At 43.2% G+C, this 16,470-nt stretch overlaps 1 protein-coding gene across 1 annotated transcript; it reads right to left on the bottom strand.

Annotated features, from left to right (window-relative positions):
- Nucleotides 1–219: 219 nt before the first annotated feature.
- LOC136398574 (large ribosomal subunit protein eL42-like) lies at nucleotides 220–12,148 on the bottom strand. Its single transcript, XM_066372751.1, has 2 exons — nucleotides 12,013–12,148; nucleotides 220–636 (listed from the first exon to the last, which is right to left on the bottom strand). The coding sequence occupies exons 1-2, from the start codon at nucleotides 12,146–12,148 to the stop codon at nucleotides 284–286; spliced, it is 489 nt and encodes a 162-aa protein (XP_066228848.1). The 3' UTR covers nucleotides 220–283.
- Between the last annotated feature and the right edge of the window lie 4,322 nt (nucleotides 12,149–16,470).

Genomic DNA, 16,470 nt, shown 5'->3' with positions numbered 1-16,470 from the left:
ATTTATTTGTTAAACTTTTTCTAAGAAGTTTCTATTAAAAGTTAAGTAGATTTGCCCTCTCTCCATCCCTCCTCTTGTGATGGAAAACTAGAAAACCTATTCTTAGAAGTTTTTCCCGATTTTCCATTTTTCCTCCTAAAGATGGAAAATAAAAACGAAAGATTTGGCTGCTAAAATTTGTTCCTTTTAGCAAACATTTTCTTATTTATTTATTTATTTATTTATTTTAATTTTTTTATATTCTCAAGATTTTATTGCCACATGATAAAACAAAATATGACGCTTAGAACTGGATCACTTGGCCCTTTCGCTTCTTATCTCCTCCCAGTTCAAAATCTTTGCATCTCTTAATAGCCAGCATTCTCTTGGACCTGCAGTTGGGCTCAACACATTCAAGCCTCAGCACAATCTTCTTTGTAGTTTTAGCCTTTTTGCGGAAAATGGGCTTCGTCTGCCCCCCGTATCCACTCTGCTTCCTGTCATAACGCCGCTTTCCCTGTGCATACAGAGAATCCTTGCCCTTCTTGTACTGTGTTACTTTGTGGGGTTGATGCTTGACACACTTCTTACAGAAAGTCCAGCGGGTTTTAGGAACGTTCACTATGTTTGCGAGAGCGCTAGCAGCACGAAAAGGAACTCATTTATTTATTTTTTATTTTTTAATGTTTATTTTATTAATTTTATTTTTATTTATTTATTTTTTTTTCATTTTTCTGAAGCTGGAAACGGGGAGAGACAGTCAGACAGACTCCCGCATGCGCCCGACCGGGATCCACCCGGCACGCCCACCAGGGGGCGACGCTCTGCCCACCAGGGGGCGATGCTCTGCCCATCCTGGGCATCGCCATGTTGCGACCAGAGCCACTCTAGCGCCTGAGGCAGAGGCCACAGAGCCATCCCCAGCGCCCGGGCCATCTTTGCTCCAATGGAGCCTTGGCTGCGGGAGGGGAAGAGAGAGACAGAGAGGAAAGCGCGGCAGAGGGGTGGAGAAGCAAATGGGCGCTTCTCCTGTGTGCCCTGGCCGGGAATCGAACCCGGGTCCTCCGCACGCTAGGCCGACGCTCTACCGCTGAGCCAACCGGCCAGGGCCATTTTATTAATTTTAGAGAGAGGAAGGGAGAGAGTGAGAGAGAAGCAGAAACATTGATCGGCTCCTGTATGTGCCCTCACCGGGAATCAAACTGGTGACCTCTGCGCTTCGGGACTACGCTCTAACAAGCCAAGCTGTCTGGCCAGGGTCTTCTCACTTATTTTTATTTCTTATTAGTATTTACCACTTCTAGTCCTTCCTTCTTTTCATTTTCGCCTACTTTTCTTCTCAGTCTTTTGTTTCTACTCCTCCAGTAATGGCCATAACAAACTTGACTGTCACTTTGTACTACTGTTTTTAGCTCTGAGTTCCAATGTCTTTGGATAATTTGGATTAGCCTTTTAATCTTTTCTTCTCCATTCTCTTTGTTGACACACTGCTATCATGAGTTAATGAAATTTGATTCTTTTGCACATGATGGATCACTGTGGCTTCTGTTAAAACCTTCAGCCTCTGTAATTTTAAGTCTGATTTGTGCTGTGGGCAGTGAGGCATTAACGATTATGCTTTCAGCGCAGAAAAGAAACAGCAGGGCTTCTTGTGGTTATTAAAAATTATATCTTTCATTTTTTGAGAGTAGCTGTGCCTGCCTTGGCAATATTAAAACTCTCCAGCAGTGGTTACTGGAAGCACCCGCCAGTGGTACACTTCTGAGAAGGAGAGTAAGGAAGCACTAAAACTGACTTTCATGATGGGTGGCAATTACAAGGTGTTTTTGGTCTAGTTTTTTGAGGAAAATCTAGGGAAGATTTCTTTGGCACCATGAATAGCATAGCAGTAATGGATCCCAATAGATGTACTCAGTCTTTTTGAAAGACAGTATTCCATAAAATTCTGTTGAGGGTTTGTGGCCAACTTCCAAATTGAAATGCTGCTTTGTCACGTTTTTTCTGCTGTTGAGTTTAGCTGCACAGTGGTGATGCCAGCCTTGTTATTATAGATGTAAATATGTTATGTAATTTAGGTCAAATTTCTTGGTTAAAAATTGCTATTTAAATATAAATGTCACTGCCTCTGAAATAGCAGATTCTTTTTGCATCGAAGATTCTGGTCCCATGAAATAGAAGAATGCTGTTTTCTTTTGAATTTGATGGTATTTTTAAAGTTTGTTATTAAAAACAAATACTTTTAGCCTGACCAGGTGGTGGCGGTGTGTATAGAGCATTGTACTGGGACACAGAGGACCCAGGTTCAAAACCCCAAAGTCGCTGGCTTGAGCGCGGGGTCATCCAGCTTGAGTGTAGGGTCGCTGGCTTGAACATGGGATCATAGACCTGACCCCATGGTTGCTAGCTTGAGCCCAAAGGTTGCTGGCTTGAAGCCCAAGGTCATTGGCTTCATCAAGGGGTCACTGGTTCTGCTGTAGCCCACATATAAGAGGGTAATCAATGCACAACTAAGGTGCCTCAATGAAAAATTGATGCTTCTCATCTCTCTCCCTTCCTGTCTGTCTGTCCCTATCTATCCCTCTCTCTGACGCTCTGTTCCTGCAAAAAAATAAAAAAATAAAATTCAAGCTTACTAATTACAAATATTATGGCCATGGTTGAGATGCAAATTTTTATTCTAAGTAAATAACAAATCAAATCAATCAATATATTAAATGATACAGCATGATCAATTTGAGTTATTAAAAGAATTAAAAATGGCCTGACCAAGCGGTGGCATAATGGATAGAGCATCGGACTGGTATGCTGAGGACCCAGGTTCAAGAGCCCGAGGTCACCAGCTTGAGCATGGGCTCATCTGGTTTGAGCAAAAGCTCACCAGCTTGGACCCAAGGTCACTGGCTCGAGCAAGGAGTTACTCAGTTCTGCTGAAGGCCCGCATTCAAGGCACATATGAGAAAGCAATCAATGAACAACTAAGGTGTTGCAATGTGCAACGAAAAACTAATAATTGATGCTTCTCATCTGTCCATTCTTGTCTGTCTGTCCTTATCTAGTTCTCTCTCTGACTCTCTGTCTCTGTAAAAAAAAAAAAGAAAAAAAGAAAAATTAAAAATGACATTAGGTTAGAAAATTTATTTATTACATCACATTTGTAGATGAAAACATTGCTGACCAGTTGCTCACTAAGCTCATTTCTTCTCCTTCCCTGGCACATACCCAGACTACATTTCTCAGCCTCCCTTGCAGTTAGGTATGGATCTATGCTTGAACTGGGGCAGATGGAATGTAGCTGGAAATGATGTGTGCCACTTCTCTCTCTGACCCATAAAATTTTTCTTATGCAATTGTTTACTGTCTCTTCTTCCACCTGCTGGCTGACTGCAGAGAATCCTGCAGAAGAATCTCAAGTCCTAACAATGGCAGAGTCACAAAATGGATGTGGTGGGTCCTTGAAATAATCACTTGAAAGTCTACCTCAAGAACACTTACACCTCAAGTGACCATGAGGACTGTTTGTTATAGCAATTAGCCTACCGTGGCAAATACCAATAGCAAAAAGTTGATAAAATTCAGCAATGGTTGCTAACTTTAAAAAATTATAAATTGCAATAGGATTCTTTATTAACTTGTTAAATGTCTAGCTCATATCAAATGTCAAAATTGTTCTTAATGATGATGTACTATAAGCATTTTCATTAAAATAAAGAAACAGGAGGATGCAAGATGGTGATAGGATAAGTGGCTGTTACACTCACCTCCTCCCAGGACCAAACTGTAATAACAACCAAAGTATAGAACAATCATCCTGAATAACCAGCTGATCAGAAGTCTAATAACCAAGAAGAAGCCACATTGAGACTGGTAGAAAAGACAGAGATGCAGAAAAGTTGCCCTGCTCCCACTGGTAGTGGCTGAGATTCTGGAGGGATATTTCAGCTGGAAAGGTCCTCCTGAGGAGCTGGAGTCTCAATCCCATGCCAGGCTCCCCAGCCCGAGCACCAGAACCAGGAAAAGGAACCCATAAAACATCTGGTTGTGAAAATCAGTGGAGATTCTGTCTTCCAAGGAGAGATGGGAGTCTGCTAGAGAGACAGGTGCCCTCTTAAAAAGCTAATACACAAATTTTGTTCACAGCCTTTCACTCTGGGCTCTGGTGGAGGGAGGGTAGGGCAGACTAGAGTTGTGTAAGGAGAGATGGGTTTGTGGGACTTGTGAGAAAGCTGGAGAGACAGCTGCCTGGAATGCTTTGTTGAGCCAACTTTCCCACAATGAAGGTACCATCTTTCTTGTGTGGTACACTCCCCTTCTTATGGCATCAGCCTGGGGGAGCACAATAGCCCCACCCCTTGGACTCCCTGTTGCCTCAGCCCGCAGAGTTTATGCCCTGCTGAAGAGTGAGCTGCCTGGGCTGGGATGTAGAGGTCTGGGAAAACTCAGGAGTCAGTGACTGAGTGGTATGGCTTTGGAATGGGGCAATTCACCCCACTTTCCATGAACCTGTCTGATGCCTTCTTCCCACAAGAGATCCACTAGCCCCACCCTCCCATCTCCCAGTGCCCCCAGCCTGCTGAGCTCAGCCTCCCAGATGAACCTTGGGCAGATTGAGTTGTATGGTTCTACAACTCCCTTCACGTTGCCAAATCTTGGTCTGTTTGGGCCTGATAAACTCTACTGGCCTCACCCTGACCACTCCCTGAGACCCTGCTCCAACACAAAGGTCTATTGGCACCCAGAAGGGATTGGATAGACTTGGTATTCCCTGAGACATTTGCTGAGTAGCCTCAGACCCAGCACTGGCACTGAGTTTGAACCTGTATCAATCTGGTGAACACCACTTACCTGGTAACTCACTGAGAACCTACCTCATGCAACTTGAGTACCTCCAGTGACTAATTCAGTGACTGAGCCTAACAGGCCACTGGCAGGCAGAGGTAGGCAAAAGCAGAGGTTTCCTTGGGACATTTGCTGACCTGTCCTGGAACCTGGTGCTGGTAAAAGCTGACCTTAATATACAGCTTGGTCATTTCTGCACACCCAGGCCCAGCAGAGGTAGGCAAACTGTGGGTTGTTTTGTAGTTCCAAACAGGTTGCCCGGGGCCAGTCACAGGCAGTGTCTGACATCTGCTTGCACCAGATTTCCCCCTCCCCCAAGAGGCCCCAGAACCAACATATTCAGTGGCCAGCTCCAGACAACATCAGAGCAGGACCAATTAGCTCACAGGTAGCATATAAAAATGGAAATTTCTGCAGGTTCTAGACCCTACTGAGGCAAATTCTGATTCTGTGGTCAGCACCTGCATAGTAACTTGTACAGTGTGGTATGGACTGACCCTCACAGTCAGCCATTCTGAGGGTCAACCCCATTCACGAATGGGCCAAAAGAAGTTAAGACTCAGTTACAATGGGAGGGCCTACATAACCCACACAAAGAACATTCCTGGAGCACCCAGTTCAGATGATCAAGGAAGTTGCATTACTGGGTCCACAGGACACCACTACATTAAGCCACACTACCAAAACTTGAAGTCATAGAAGATCTGTCTACCCAATACACAGAAACAAACACAAAAAGGCAACCAAAATAGGGAGACAAAGAAACATGACTCAAGTGAAAGAACAGGATAACTAAATGAAGGCAAGCAATTTACCAGATAAAGAATTCAAAAAAATGGTTATATGGCTTGACCAGGCAGTGGTGCAGTGGATAGAGTGTCAAACTGGGATGTGGGGGACCCAGGTTCAAGACCCTGAGGTTGCCAGCTTGAGCGTGGGCTCCTCTGGTTTCAGCAAAGCTCACCAGCTTGGACCCAAGGTCACTGGCTCGAGCAAGGGGTTACTCACTCTGCTGAAGGCCCACGGTCACGGCACATATGAGAGGGCAGTCAATGAACAACGAAGGTGTTGCAACAAAAAACTGATGATTGATGCTTCTTATCTCTCTCCGTTCCTGTCTGTCTGTCCCTATCTATCCCTCTCTCTGTCTCTGTAAAAAAAAAAAAAAAAAAGGTTATATGGATACTTAAAGAACTTAGTGAGATCTTCAACAAAAAGATAGCAAGCATAAAAAAGGACACAGAAACCATAAAAAGGAACCAGTCAGAAGTAAAGAATACAATGTCTGAAAGAATACACTAGAAGGAATAAAAAGTAGTTTGGATAAAGCAGAGGACTGAATAATGATTTGGAAGACAAAGTAGCTGAAAACACCCAATCAGAGCAGCAAAAAGAAAAAAGAACTAAAAATAAACAAATAAAATAGTTTAAGGGTCTTTAGGCAAATGAAACATAAAAATATTCACAATATAGGGGTAGCAGAAGGAGAAAGACAGCCACGATTAGAGAAGCTATTTGAAGAGATAATGACTAAAAAATTCCTTAACCTGGTGAAAGAAAATGATACACAACTTCAGAAAGTGCAGAGATTTCCGAACAAGATGAACCCAAAGAAGCCCACATCAAGACATATCACAGTTAAAATGGCAAAGGTTAAAGACAAAGCAAGAATCTTAAAAGCAAAAAGAAAAAGATAGTTTGTTACCTACAAGGGAGCTCTCAGAACACTGTCAGCTGATTTCTCAGCAGAAATATTTCAGGCCCAAATATTAAAGTACTATAATATTTAAATTGATGAAAAGTAAGACCTACAACAAAGACTACTTGACCCAGCTACTATCATTTAAATTAATCCTTTAAAAAAATTTATTTTTATTTTTATTTTTTTACAGTGACAGAGAGAGAGTCAGAGAGAGGGATAGATAGGGACAGACAGGAATGGAGAGAGATGAGAAGCATCAATCTTTAGTTTTTCGTTGCAATACCTTAGTTGTTCATTGATTGCTTTCTCATATGTGCCTTGATCATGGGGCTGCAGCAGACTGAGTAACCCCTTGCTCGAGCCAGCAACCTTGGGTCCAAGCTGGTGAGCTTTGCTCAAACCAGATGAGCCCACGCTCAAGCTGGTGACCTTGAGGTCTCAAACCTGGGTCCTCCGCATCCCAGTCTGATGCTCTATCCACTGCACCACCACCCAGTCAGGCCTATCATTTAAATTAGAAGAGAAATAAAGAGCTTCTCAGATAAGAAAAAGCTGAAAGAGTTCATTACTACCAAACCAGTATTGCAAGAATGTTAAAGGAATTTCTTTTTTGAAAGAAGAATAGCAGCAGCAGACACAGAGGAATATAATTAAAAGAATAAAATGTCATTAAATATATACCTATCAACAATAACTCTAAATGTAAATGACTTAAATGCTGCAATCAAAAGACATAGGGTACCTGAGTAGATAGGAAAACAAAGTCCATATATGTACTGACCGAAAGAGACCCACTTCAGGATAAAAGATACACACAGACTAAAAGTAAAGAGATGCAAAAAGATACCTCATGCATGGAAAGGGAAAAAAAACCTAGGATAGCAATACTTATATCTGACAAAATAAACTTCAGAATGAAGGCCATAACACGAGACAAAGAAAGTCATTACATATCACTAAAGAAATCAATCCAATACGAGGATATAACCCTTGTAAATATTTAGCATCTAACATAGGAGCACCTAAATATGTAAAGAAAATCTTCATGGACATAAAGGGAGAGTTTGATAGTAGTACAGTTATAATAGGGGATTTTAACACCCATTGACATCGATGGATAGATCTCCCAAACAGAAAATCAACAAGAAAACAGCAGCTTTACTAACCCACTAGATCAGATGGATTTAATTGATATTTCAGAGCATTTCACCCCAAAGCAGCAGAATATACCTTCTTTTCCAGTGTACATGGAACATTTTCTAGGATAGACCACATTAGGACACAAAACATGTCTCAATAAATTTAAGATTGAAATCATATCAAGTATCTTCTCTGACTGTAATAGTAATGAAATGAAACTAGAAATCAATCACAAGAATAAAACTAAAAAGCACACAAAGACGTGGAGGCTAAATAACATGTTACTAAACAATGAATGAGTTAACAATGAGATCAAGGAAGAAATCAAGATACTTTGAGACAAATGAAAATGAGAACATAACAACCTAAAATCTATGGGACACAGCATAAGCTGTCTTAAGGAAATTCATAACATTACAGGGCTACCTCAAGAAACAAGAAAAATCTCTAATAAACAATACATTACACTTGAACTAGAAAACAAAAAACAAAGCCCAAAGTGAGTAGAATAAGGGAGTAATAAAGATAAGAGCAGAAATAAATAGAATCTAACAAAGGTCAATACAAAGAGCTGGCTCTTTGAAAAGATAAACAAGATTGACAAATCCTTAATGAGACTCATCAAAAAACAAAAAAGAGGAAAAAAAGAGAAAACCAAAATTTTAAATAAAATGAAAAATGAAAAAGGATAAATAACAACTCACTCTACAGGAATACAAAGACTGTAAGAATGAACAACTGCATGCAAACAAATTGGATAATCTGAATGAAATGCAGTAATTCCTGGAAACAGACAATCTGCCAAATGGAATCAAGAAGAATAAAAAATCTGGATAGACAGATAATAAGTAATGAAATGAAGCAATAATAAAAAAACTCCCAGTAAAAAAAAGAACTGGAGATGGCTTCACAGGTGATTTTTACCAAACATTCAAAGAACTAACACCTATCGTTCTCAAACTATTTTTAAAAATTCAAGAGGAGGGAAGACTCCCAATTTCATTTTACAAGGCCAGTATTATCTTAATTACAAACCAGATAAAGATACTAACTACAAAGAGAGAAAATTGTAGGCCAACGTCCTTGATAAACATAGCTGCTAAAATACTCAACAGAATATTAGCAAACCAGATCCAGTAACACAATAAATAGGTCATGCACCATGATCAAATAAGATTTATTTTGGGGTGCAAGGTTGGCACAATATCTGCAAATCAATAAACATGATACAACACAAAAACAAAATGGAGGATAAAAATCACATGATCATATCAATAGATGCACAAAAAGCATTTGATAAAATCTAGTACCCATTTATGATAAAAAGTCTCAGCAAAGTGAGATTAGACAGAACATGCCCTCAATGTAATAATAAGACCATATATGACAAACCCACAGCCAGTATCATACTCAATAAGCAAAAACTAAGTGTTTGCCTTAAGATTGGAATTAAGACAGGGATGAACACTTTCACTACTCTCATTCAACATAGTAGTGGAAGTTGTAGCTATAGCAATCAGAATAGAAGAGGAAATAAAAGACAACCAAATTGGAAAGGAAAAAGTACAACTGTCATTGTTTGCAGGTGAGATGCTACTGTATACAGAGAACCTTAGTCTATCAAAAAACTACTAGAACTGATAAATGAGTTCAGTAAGTAGCATGATACAAAATAAATATCCAGAAAGCAGTTGCATTTTTATACACCAATAATGAACTAGTAGAAACTAAAAAAACAATCCCATTCACAATCACTTCAAAAAAAATACTTAAAAACAAATTTAATCAAATATGTAAAAGACCTGGACTCAGAAAATTATAAGGCACAGAAGAAAAAAACTGAAGATGATACAAATAAGTGTAAGCATATACAGTGTTCATGGATAGGCAGAATTAACATCATTAAAATGTCCATACTACCCACAGCAATCTATAGATTCAATACAATTCCTATCAAGATACCAATGGCATATTTACAGAACTAGAAAAAATATTCCAAAGGTTACATGGAACTTTATAAGACCCTGAATAGCCATAATAATCTTGAGAAGGAAGAACATAGTTGGAGGAAGTACTTGATATGAAAGTATACCACACAGTTGGAGGTACTTGATACGAAAGTATATACCACAAGGTCATAGTAACCAAAACAGCATGATATGGACATAAAAACAAACATATAGATCAATAGACTAGAATAGAATGTTCAGAAATTAATCTATACCTTTATAGTCAATATTTGACAAAGGAAGCAAAACATACAATACAGAAAAGATAGCACTTTCAATAAATGGTGTTGGGAAAATGGACAGATATATAGAAAAAATATGAAACTAGAGCACCTTCTTACAGCATACACAAGATGTATTAAAGACTTAAATTTTAGACTCGAAACCATAAACATCCTAGATACAAATATAGGCAGTAAAATTTTGGAAATTTCTTGTAGCAGTATCTTTTCTGATGTTATCACTTCAGGCAAGGGAAACAAACAAAAAAATAAACCAATGGGACTACATCAAACTATAAAGTTTTGCATAGCAAAGGAAACCAATGACAAAATAAAAAGACCACTCACTGAAAGGGAGAACATAGTCACCAATGATATATGTGGTAAGAGGTTAATATCCAAAACTTATAAGGAACTTACAAAACCCAACACCCCAAAAACAAAGAATCCAATTAAAAAAATGGGCAAAGGATCTAAATAGACACTTTTAAAGGACATACAGGTGGCAAATAGACATAAAAATATCACTAATCATCACAGAAATGCAAGTTAAAACCACAATGAGCTATCAGCTCACACTTGTCAGAATGGCACTCATCAATAAATCAACAAATAGCAACTCTTGGCAAGGATGTGGTGAAAAGGGAACCCTCATGCAGTGTTGGTGGGAATGCAGACAGGTGCAGCCACTGTGGAAAACAATGTAGAGTTACCTCAAAGAATTAAAAATTAAAATGATTTATGAGCCAGCAATCCGAAACACTGATTTGAAAGACTATATGCATCCCTATGTTCACTGCAGCATTATTTACAATAGCCAAGATTTGGAAGCAGCCCAAGTGCCCATCAGTAGATGAATGGATAAAAAAAAGTTCTGTACATTTACACAATGAATACTACCTAAGCTGTAAAGAAGAAAATCTTACATTTTGTGACACTATGGATGGACCTGGAGATTGTTATGCTAAGTGAAACAAAATAGAGAAAAACAAATACCATATGATTTCACTTTTATATGGAATTTAATGAACAAAATAAACAAAATAGAATGATACTCATAGATACAGAGAACAGACTGATGGCTGTTAGAGGGTAGAGGACTGGGGGGGGGGTTGGGTGAGAAAGGTAAAGGGGTTAAGCAAAAAATTTTTACAAGCACAGACAACAGTATGGGGATTACCAGAGGGAAAGAGGGGTGAGGGGAGGTAGAGGAGAGTACAGAGGGGTAAACTGTGACTGAAGGAGGCTTGACGTGGGTGACGAACCCTCAATACAATATACAGATGCTGTATTATAGAATTGTACACCTGAAACCTATATAATTTTAATAACCAATGTCATCCCAATAAATTCAACAAAAATTAAAGAAGAAAAGGAGTAAGACAAAGATGTCTGCTGCTATCACTATTAATGATTGCTGGCTCCAAGTTCTAGCTAACAAATAAGAAAATACACTTTCATTATTTGAGATTTGAAGCTCATCCACCTAGAAAATCCAGGGGGTGTGGGGGAATGGGTGAAAAGGTGAAGGGATTAAGAAATACAGATTAGTAGCTATGCAATAGTCATGGGGGTGTCAAGTACAGCACAGGGAATACGGTCAATGATAATGTAAGAACTATAAAGGATGCCAGATGGGTCCTGTAAGGTTGGTGGATAATGAGGGATGGTCATGTGGGGAACCTAGGCCCGAGAACTTTGGCTAGGACTGCCCACAGCCAAGCGTGCCAAAAGAAACTTCCTAGGAGTCCTTGGGAAAAAAGCGACTGACTGTCAGCCAGTGAGATTTCTCTACATCATATTAGCCCGACTTCCCTAGAGGGACCCCTTTTTTAAATTTACCCACGCGGTCTCTCCATGTGCAATTTTCCTGACCTCCATCTTCCAGGCCAGTGAATCTTGTCCAAGGAATGCTCTGTACTGAATAATGCTTTTACTATTCCACACTTGGTGGCTACGCCCCTTCCTTCCTTCTTGGGGGGGAAAAATACCTTACATTTTGGTGCCAAAAACCCGGGAGGAGTTAGAAGTCTGCAAGGACTGCTCCTCTCCCCTTCCCTCCGAGAAAGAACCAGGATCTCCAACCTTCCACCCACTTTGGCTCAGAGTGTGGTAAGTTCCCCACCTTCAGCCTCCCCCCACCTCAGTTCTTTCCTCCGAGAATCCCTGTCCAAAACCGCAGCTGTGTCAGGGACTTCTTTTCTGACCGAGTGCGTGTGCTTTCGGAGACGTCCAGAGCACATCCACTTTACCTTTTCCATCCGTGGCCAGACCTTGAGATTTAGGATGCTAATACTCAAATCTGACCACTCCGAGAACTGAGGGTGACCATGGGGGCAAAGGGATCCAAACCTGACTCTAAAACACCCCTGGGGTGCCTAATCCGGAATCTCTCAAACATTGATCGTTCCCTGAAAAAGAAGAAACTAATCTTCTTCTGTTGCCTAGCCTGGCCACAATACCCGCTGGATAACCAGACCAGGTGGCCTCAGGAAGGGACTTTCGATTTTAACATCCTTACTGATTTACGGAATTATTGCCAGGAGGCTGGAAAGTGGTCAGAAGTCCCTTATATTCAGGGGTTTTGGCATCTGTGTTCTCGTCCTAAACTCTGTGCCGGTTGCTCTACAACGCACGTCCTTTTGGCCAGAGAAACCTCAGCTAAACCCTCCGCTCCAGATCTCTCCTCCTTTGCCGACTCCCCCCGAGGAATTCTCTTCCCCTCCTGCAAGACTCCCTCGGCTCCCTCGGTCCCATCGGACTCCTCCCCCCTCTTCGCTAGATCCTGCTTCCCCATCTGCAAATGCTGCTCTCTCTCTCTCCTCTCCAGTCAGCGCTCACACCCGATCTCACTCCAGGCCACAAGAGGAAGCCAACCTCCTATGCCCTCTCTGCGAGGTGGCCAGAGCAGAAGGAGTTGTTCGGGTTCATGTGCCTTTCTCCCTCTCTGATCTGTCTGCAATCGAAAAGAGCTTGGGCTCTTACTCTTCTAATCCTACCAACTATACCAAGGAATTCCAATATCTCACTCAGGCATATGACCTCACTTGGCATGATCTCTATGTTATTATGTCTTCTACCCTTACCCCCGATGAACGGGACCGAATCCGGATGGCGGCGGGAGCTCATGCAGATAAGGTCCACGCCTCAAACCCTCAAATACTGGTGGGCCCAGAGGCAGTCCCTGACACGGACCCCAACTGGAATTACCAGGCGGAACAAACAGGTAGGAGACGACAAGACCAAATGATAGAATGTCTTGTAGCTGGCATGCAGGATGCAGCACAAAAGGTAGTTAACTATGACAAGTTAAGGGAAATTACTCAAGGACCTGAGGAAAATCCGGCTCTCTTCTTAAATCGCCTCACTGACGCTATGGTCCTCCACACTCGTTTAGACCCTGCCTCCAATGCCGGGGCCACTGTATTAGCCACCCACTTTATTTCTCAATTGGCTCCGGACATTCGGAGGAAACTTAAAAAGGCAGAAGAGGGCCCCCAGCCCCCTATCCGAGACCTGATAAACATGGCATTTAAGGTTTTTAACAGGCGAGAGGAACAGGCCGAGGCTGAACGCCAGGCCCGCATGCAGCAGAAGGTGACACTCCAAACCCAGGCTCTTGTGGCAGCCCTGAGGCCGGAAGAGCAACAAGGGCAAGGCACAGAGGGTGCTCGACCTAGGTCCGGGCCACCAAGAGGATCCCCACCAGGAGCTTGCTTTAAGTGTGGCAAGGAGGGTCATTGGTCCCGGCAGTGCCCCTGCCCGAGGCCGCCCACTAAGCCCTGCCCTAAGTGCAAGCAGCCCGGTCACTGGCGGGGTGATTGTCCACTTTAGGCAGCAGGCTCATCCTCGATGTCTCGACGTGGAGGACAGGACATTCAGATGGGAGGCCAAGCCAGCCAGGCGGGGCCATCATTTGAATTCCTAGGCCTCGCAGACGACTGATGCAGCCCGGACTCGGAGACCCCCATTACTCTCTCTGAGCCAAGGGTGATGCTACAGGTAGCGGGTAAGTCCATCTCATTTCTTGTGGACACAGGGGATACCTTCTCTGTTTTGCCTTCATACTCTGGACTTCTAGTTCCCTCACAGGTCTCGGTTATGGGAGTGGATGGGACCCCTACTTCTCCTCTTCGCACACCACCTCTGACATGCAGTTTGGACGGAATCCCCTTTTCACACTCATTCTTAGTCATGCCATTGTGCCCTGTACCCCTTCTGGGTCGGGACATTCTACACAGTCTTGGAGCCACTATCCAGCTGACAACATCTTCCCACCTATTCCTACCACTCCTGACTAAAGACTCTCCCATTACCACAGAACACCCTAACCTGGTCACACCTCCTATTCCACCGGATGTTGTCAACCCTCAGGTCTGGGACACTTCTACCCCTGTGGTAGCAACCCACCACCCACCTGTACACATCTGCTTAAAGAATCCCTCCCAATTCCCATCTAGACCCCAATTCCCTATTTCAGCAAGTCACCGCCAGGGCCTTAAACCAATAATTACCCGCCTCTTAAACCAAGGCTTACTCATCCCCACGGACTCTCCCTGCAATACCCCCGTCCTTCCTGTTCGAAAACCTTCAGGAGCCTATCGCCTCGTACAAGACTTACACCTAATCAATGAGGCGGTAGTTCCCCTCCATCCAGTAATCCCTAATCCTACACATTACTGTCACACATTCCCTCAGACACTTCACGGTCCTAGATCTCAAGGATGCCTTCTTTACCATTCCTCAGTCTACACCCTGACTCTTACTTTCTGTTTGCCTTTACTTGGACTGATCCGGACACTAATGCAGCCCAGCAGCTTACATGGACTGTCCTGCCCCAGGGGTTCAGAGATAGCCCACACCTGTTTGGACAGGCGCTGGCTTGGGATCTAGCTGCATGTGATCTCGAGACTGGTACTCTCTTACAATATGTAGATGACCTACTTCTCTGCAGTCCCACCCTGTCTGCCTCAAGAAGACACACAGCTACCCTTCTTAACTTTCTTTCCATGAAGGGATATTGTGTCTCCCCTACTAAGGTTCAACTTCACTCTCAGTCTGTAGTCTATCTGGGCATCGCCTTGACTCCCACCACCCGAGGTCTCACCCTAGATCGAACTCAGACCATCCGCAGTCTCCAACCACCTACCACCGCTGATGAGATTCTTTCTTTCCTTGGTCTAATAGGCTTTTTTAGACACTGGATTCCCAATTTTGCTCTCTTAGCCAAACCCCTCTACGAGGCTGCAAAAGAGACTCCTACGGGACCTCTCACATCCCCCAACACCGTCAGAAGGGCTTTCTGTACCCTTCGAGATGCCCTCATCTCCTCTCCCCCTCTCGCTTTACCTGACCCCAGACGCCCCTTCCATCTTTTCACTGATGAAAAGCACGGTAATGCTGTTGGCGTGTTAACTCAACCTGTGGGGCCTACATACCACCCCGTGGCATATCTCTCTAAACAACTGGACACCACCGTCAAAGGCTGGCAGCCCTGCCTCCGGGCACTGGGCGCAGCAGCTGAACTCACCAAGGAGGCTACTAAGCTCACCCTTTCCCAACCCATGACTGTCTTCTCCTCCCACAGGCTCACTGACCTCCTTTCACACAAATCTCTTTCTCTATTAAGTCCTTCCTGCCTACAAGAATTTCACCTCCTGTTCATCGTAAACCCTTCAGTCACTCTTTTACCCTCTCCCAGACTCAACCCAGCCACTCTACTGCCAGCTCCAGCGACACTTCCGGAACCCACCCACTCCTGTACGGAACTAATAGATTTCCTCAACAGGCCTCGAGATGGATTATCAGATTCTCCTTTAAAAGATACAGATCTAATACTCTTTGTAGATGGGAGCTCTGTACAGGGACCTGACAGACGATGACGGGCAGCCTACGCGGTGGTCACCACCTCCTCCACCCTAGAAGCTCAACAGCTGCCAGAGGGCACCACCTCCCAGAAGGCAGAGCTGATTACCCTCACGCGGGCACTCACTCTGGCCCAGGGAAAATGCGTAACTATATATACTGACTCTAAATATGCTTTTCTTATCACCCACAGCCACTCTGTCCTCTGGAAGGAAAGGGGCTTCCTCACTACCAGGGGCTCCCACATAATCAATGCTACCCTCATTTCTAAACTTTTGCAGGCATTACAGCTTCCCGCTGAGGTGGCTGTGGTACATCGTAGGGGCCATCAAACCTCTCAGGACCCGGTGGCCTTGGGAAATGCTCAGGCTGACGCCGCAGCTCGAAACCTCACCCTGGGAGCCTCCCCCTCTCCTCTCATGTTTCTCTCCACCTCCTTGAAACCTTCCTACACTCCTGAGGAAGAACAGGCCCTCCTCAGAAAGGGTGGGGACATATGCAACCAGGGATGGATATTTCTCAGAGATAGAATTGCCTTACCAAAAGGACAGGCTGAAACTCTCCTTTCTGATATCCACTATTCCTTACACATAGGGCCAAAAGCTATCGGTTCTTACAACCACTCTTTTTCTTCCCAGGCCTCCAGCAGACTATCGAAAAGGTACACGCAGCATGCACTATCTGTTACAAAGCTTCTACACAAGGGGGACTCCACCCC

Source organism: Saccopteryx leptura, chromosome 3 (genome assembly GCF_036850995.1).
Source record: "Saccopteryx leptura isolate mSacLep1 chromosome 3, mSacLep1_pri_phased_curated, whole genome shotgun sequence".
NCBI lineage: Eukaryota > Metazoa > Chordata > Mammalia > Chiroptera > Emballonuridae > Saccopteryx > Saccopteryx leptura.
The sequence above is the reverse complement of the archived record's forward strand: the minus strand, read 5'-3'. Positions and strand labels throughout refer to the sequence as shown.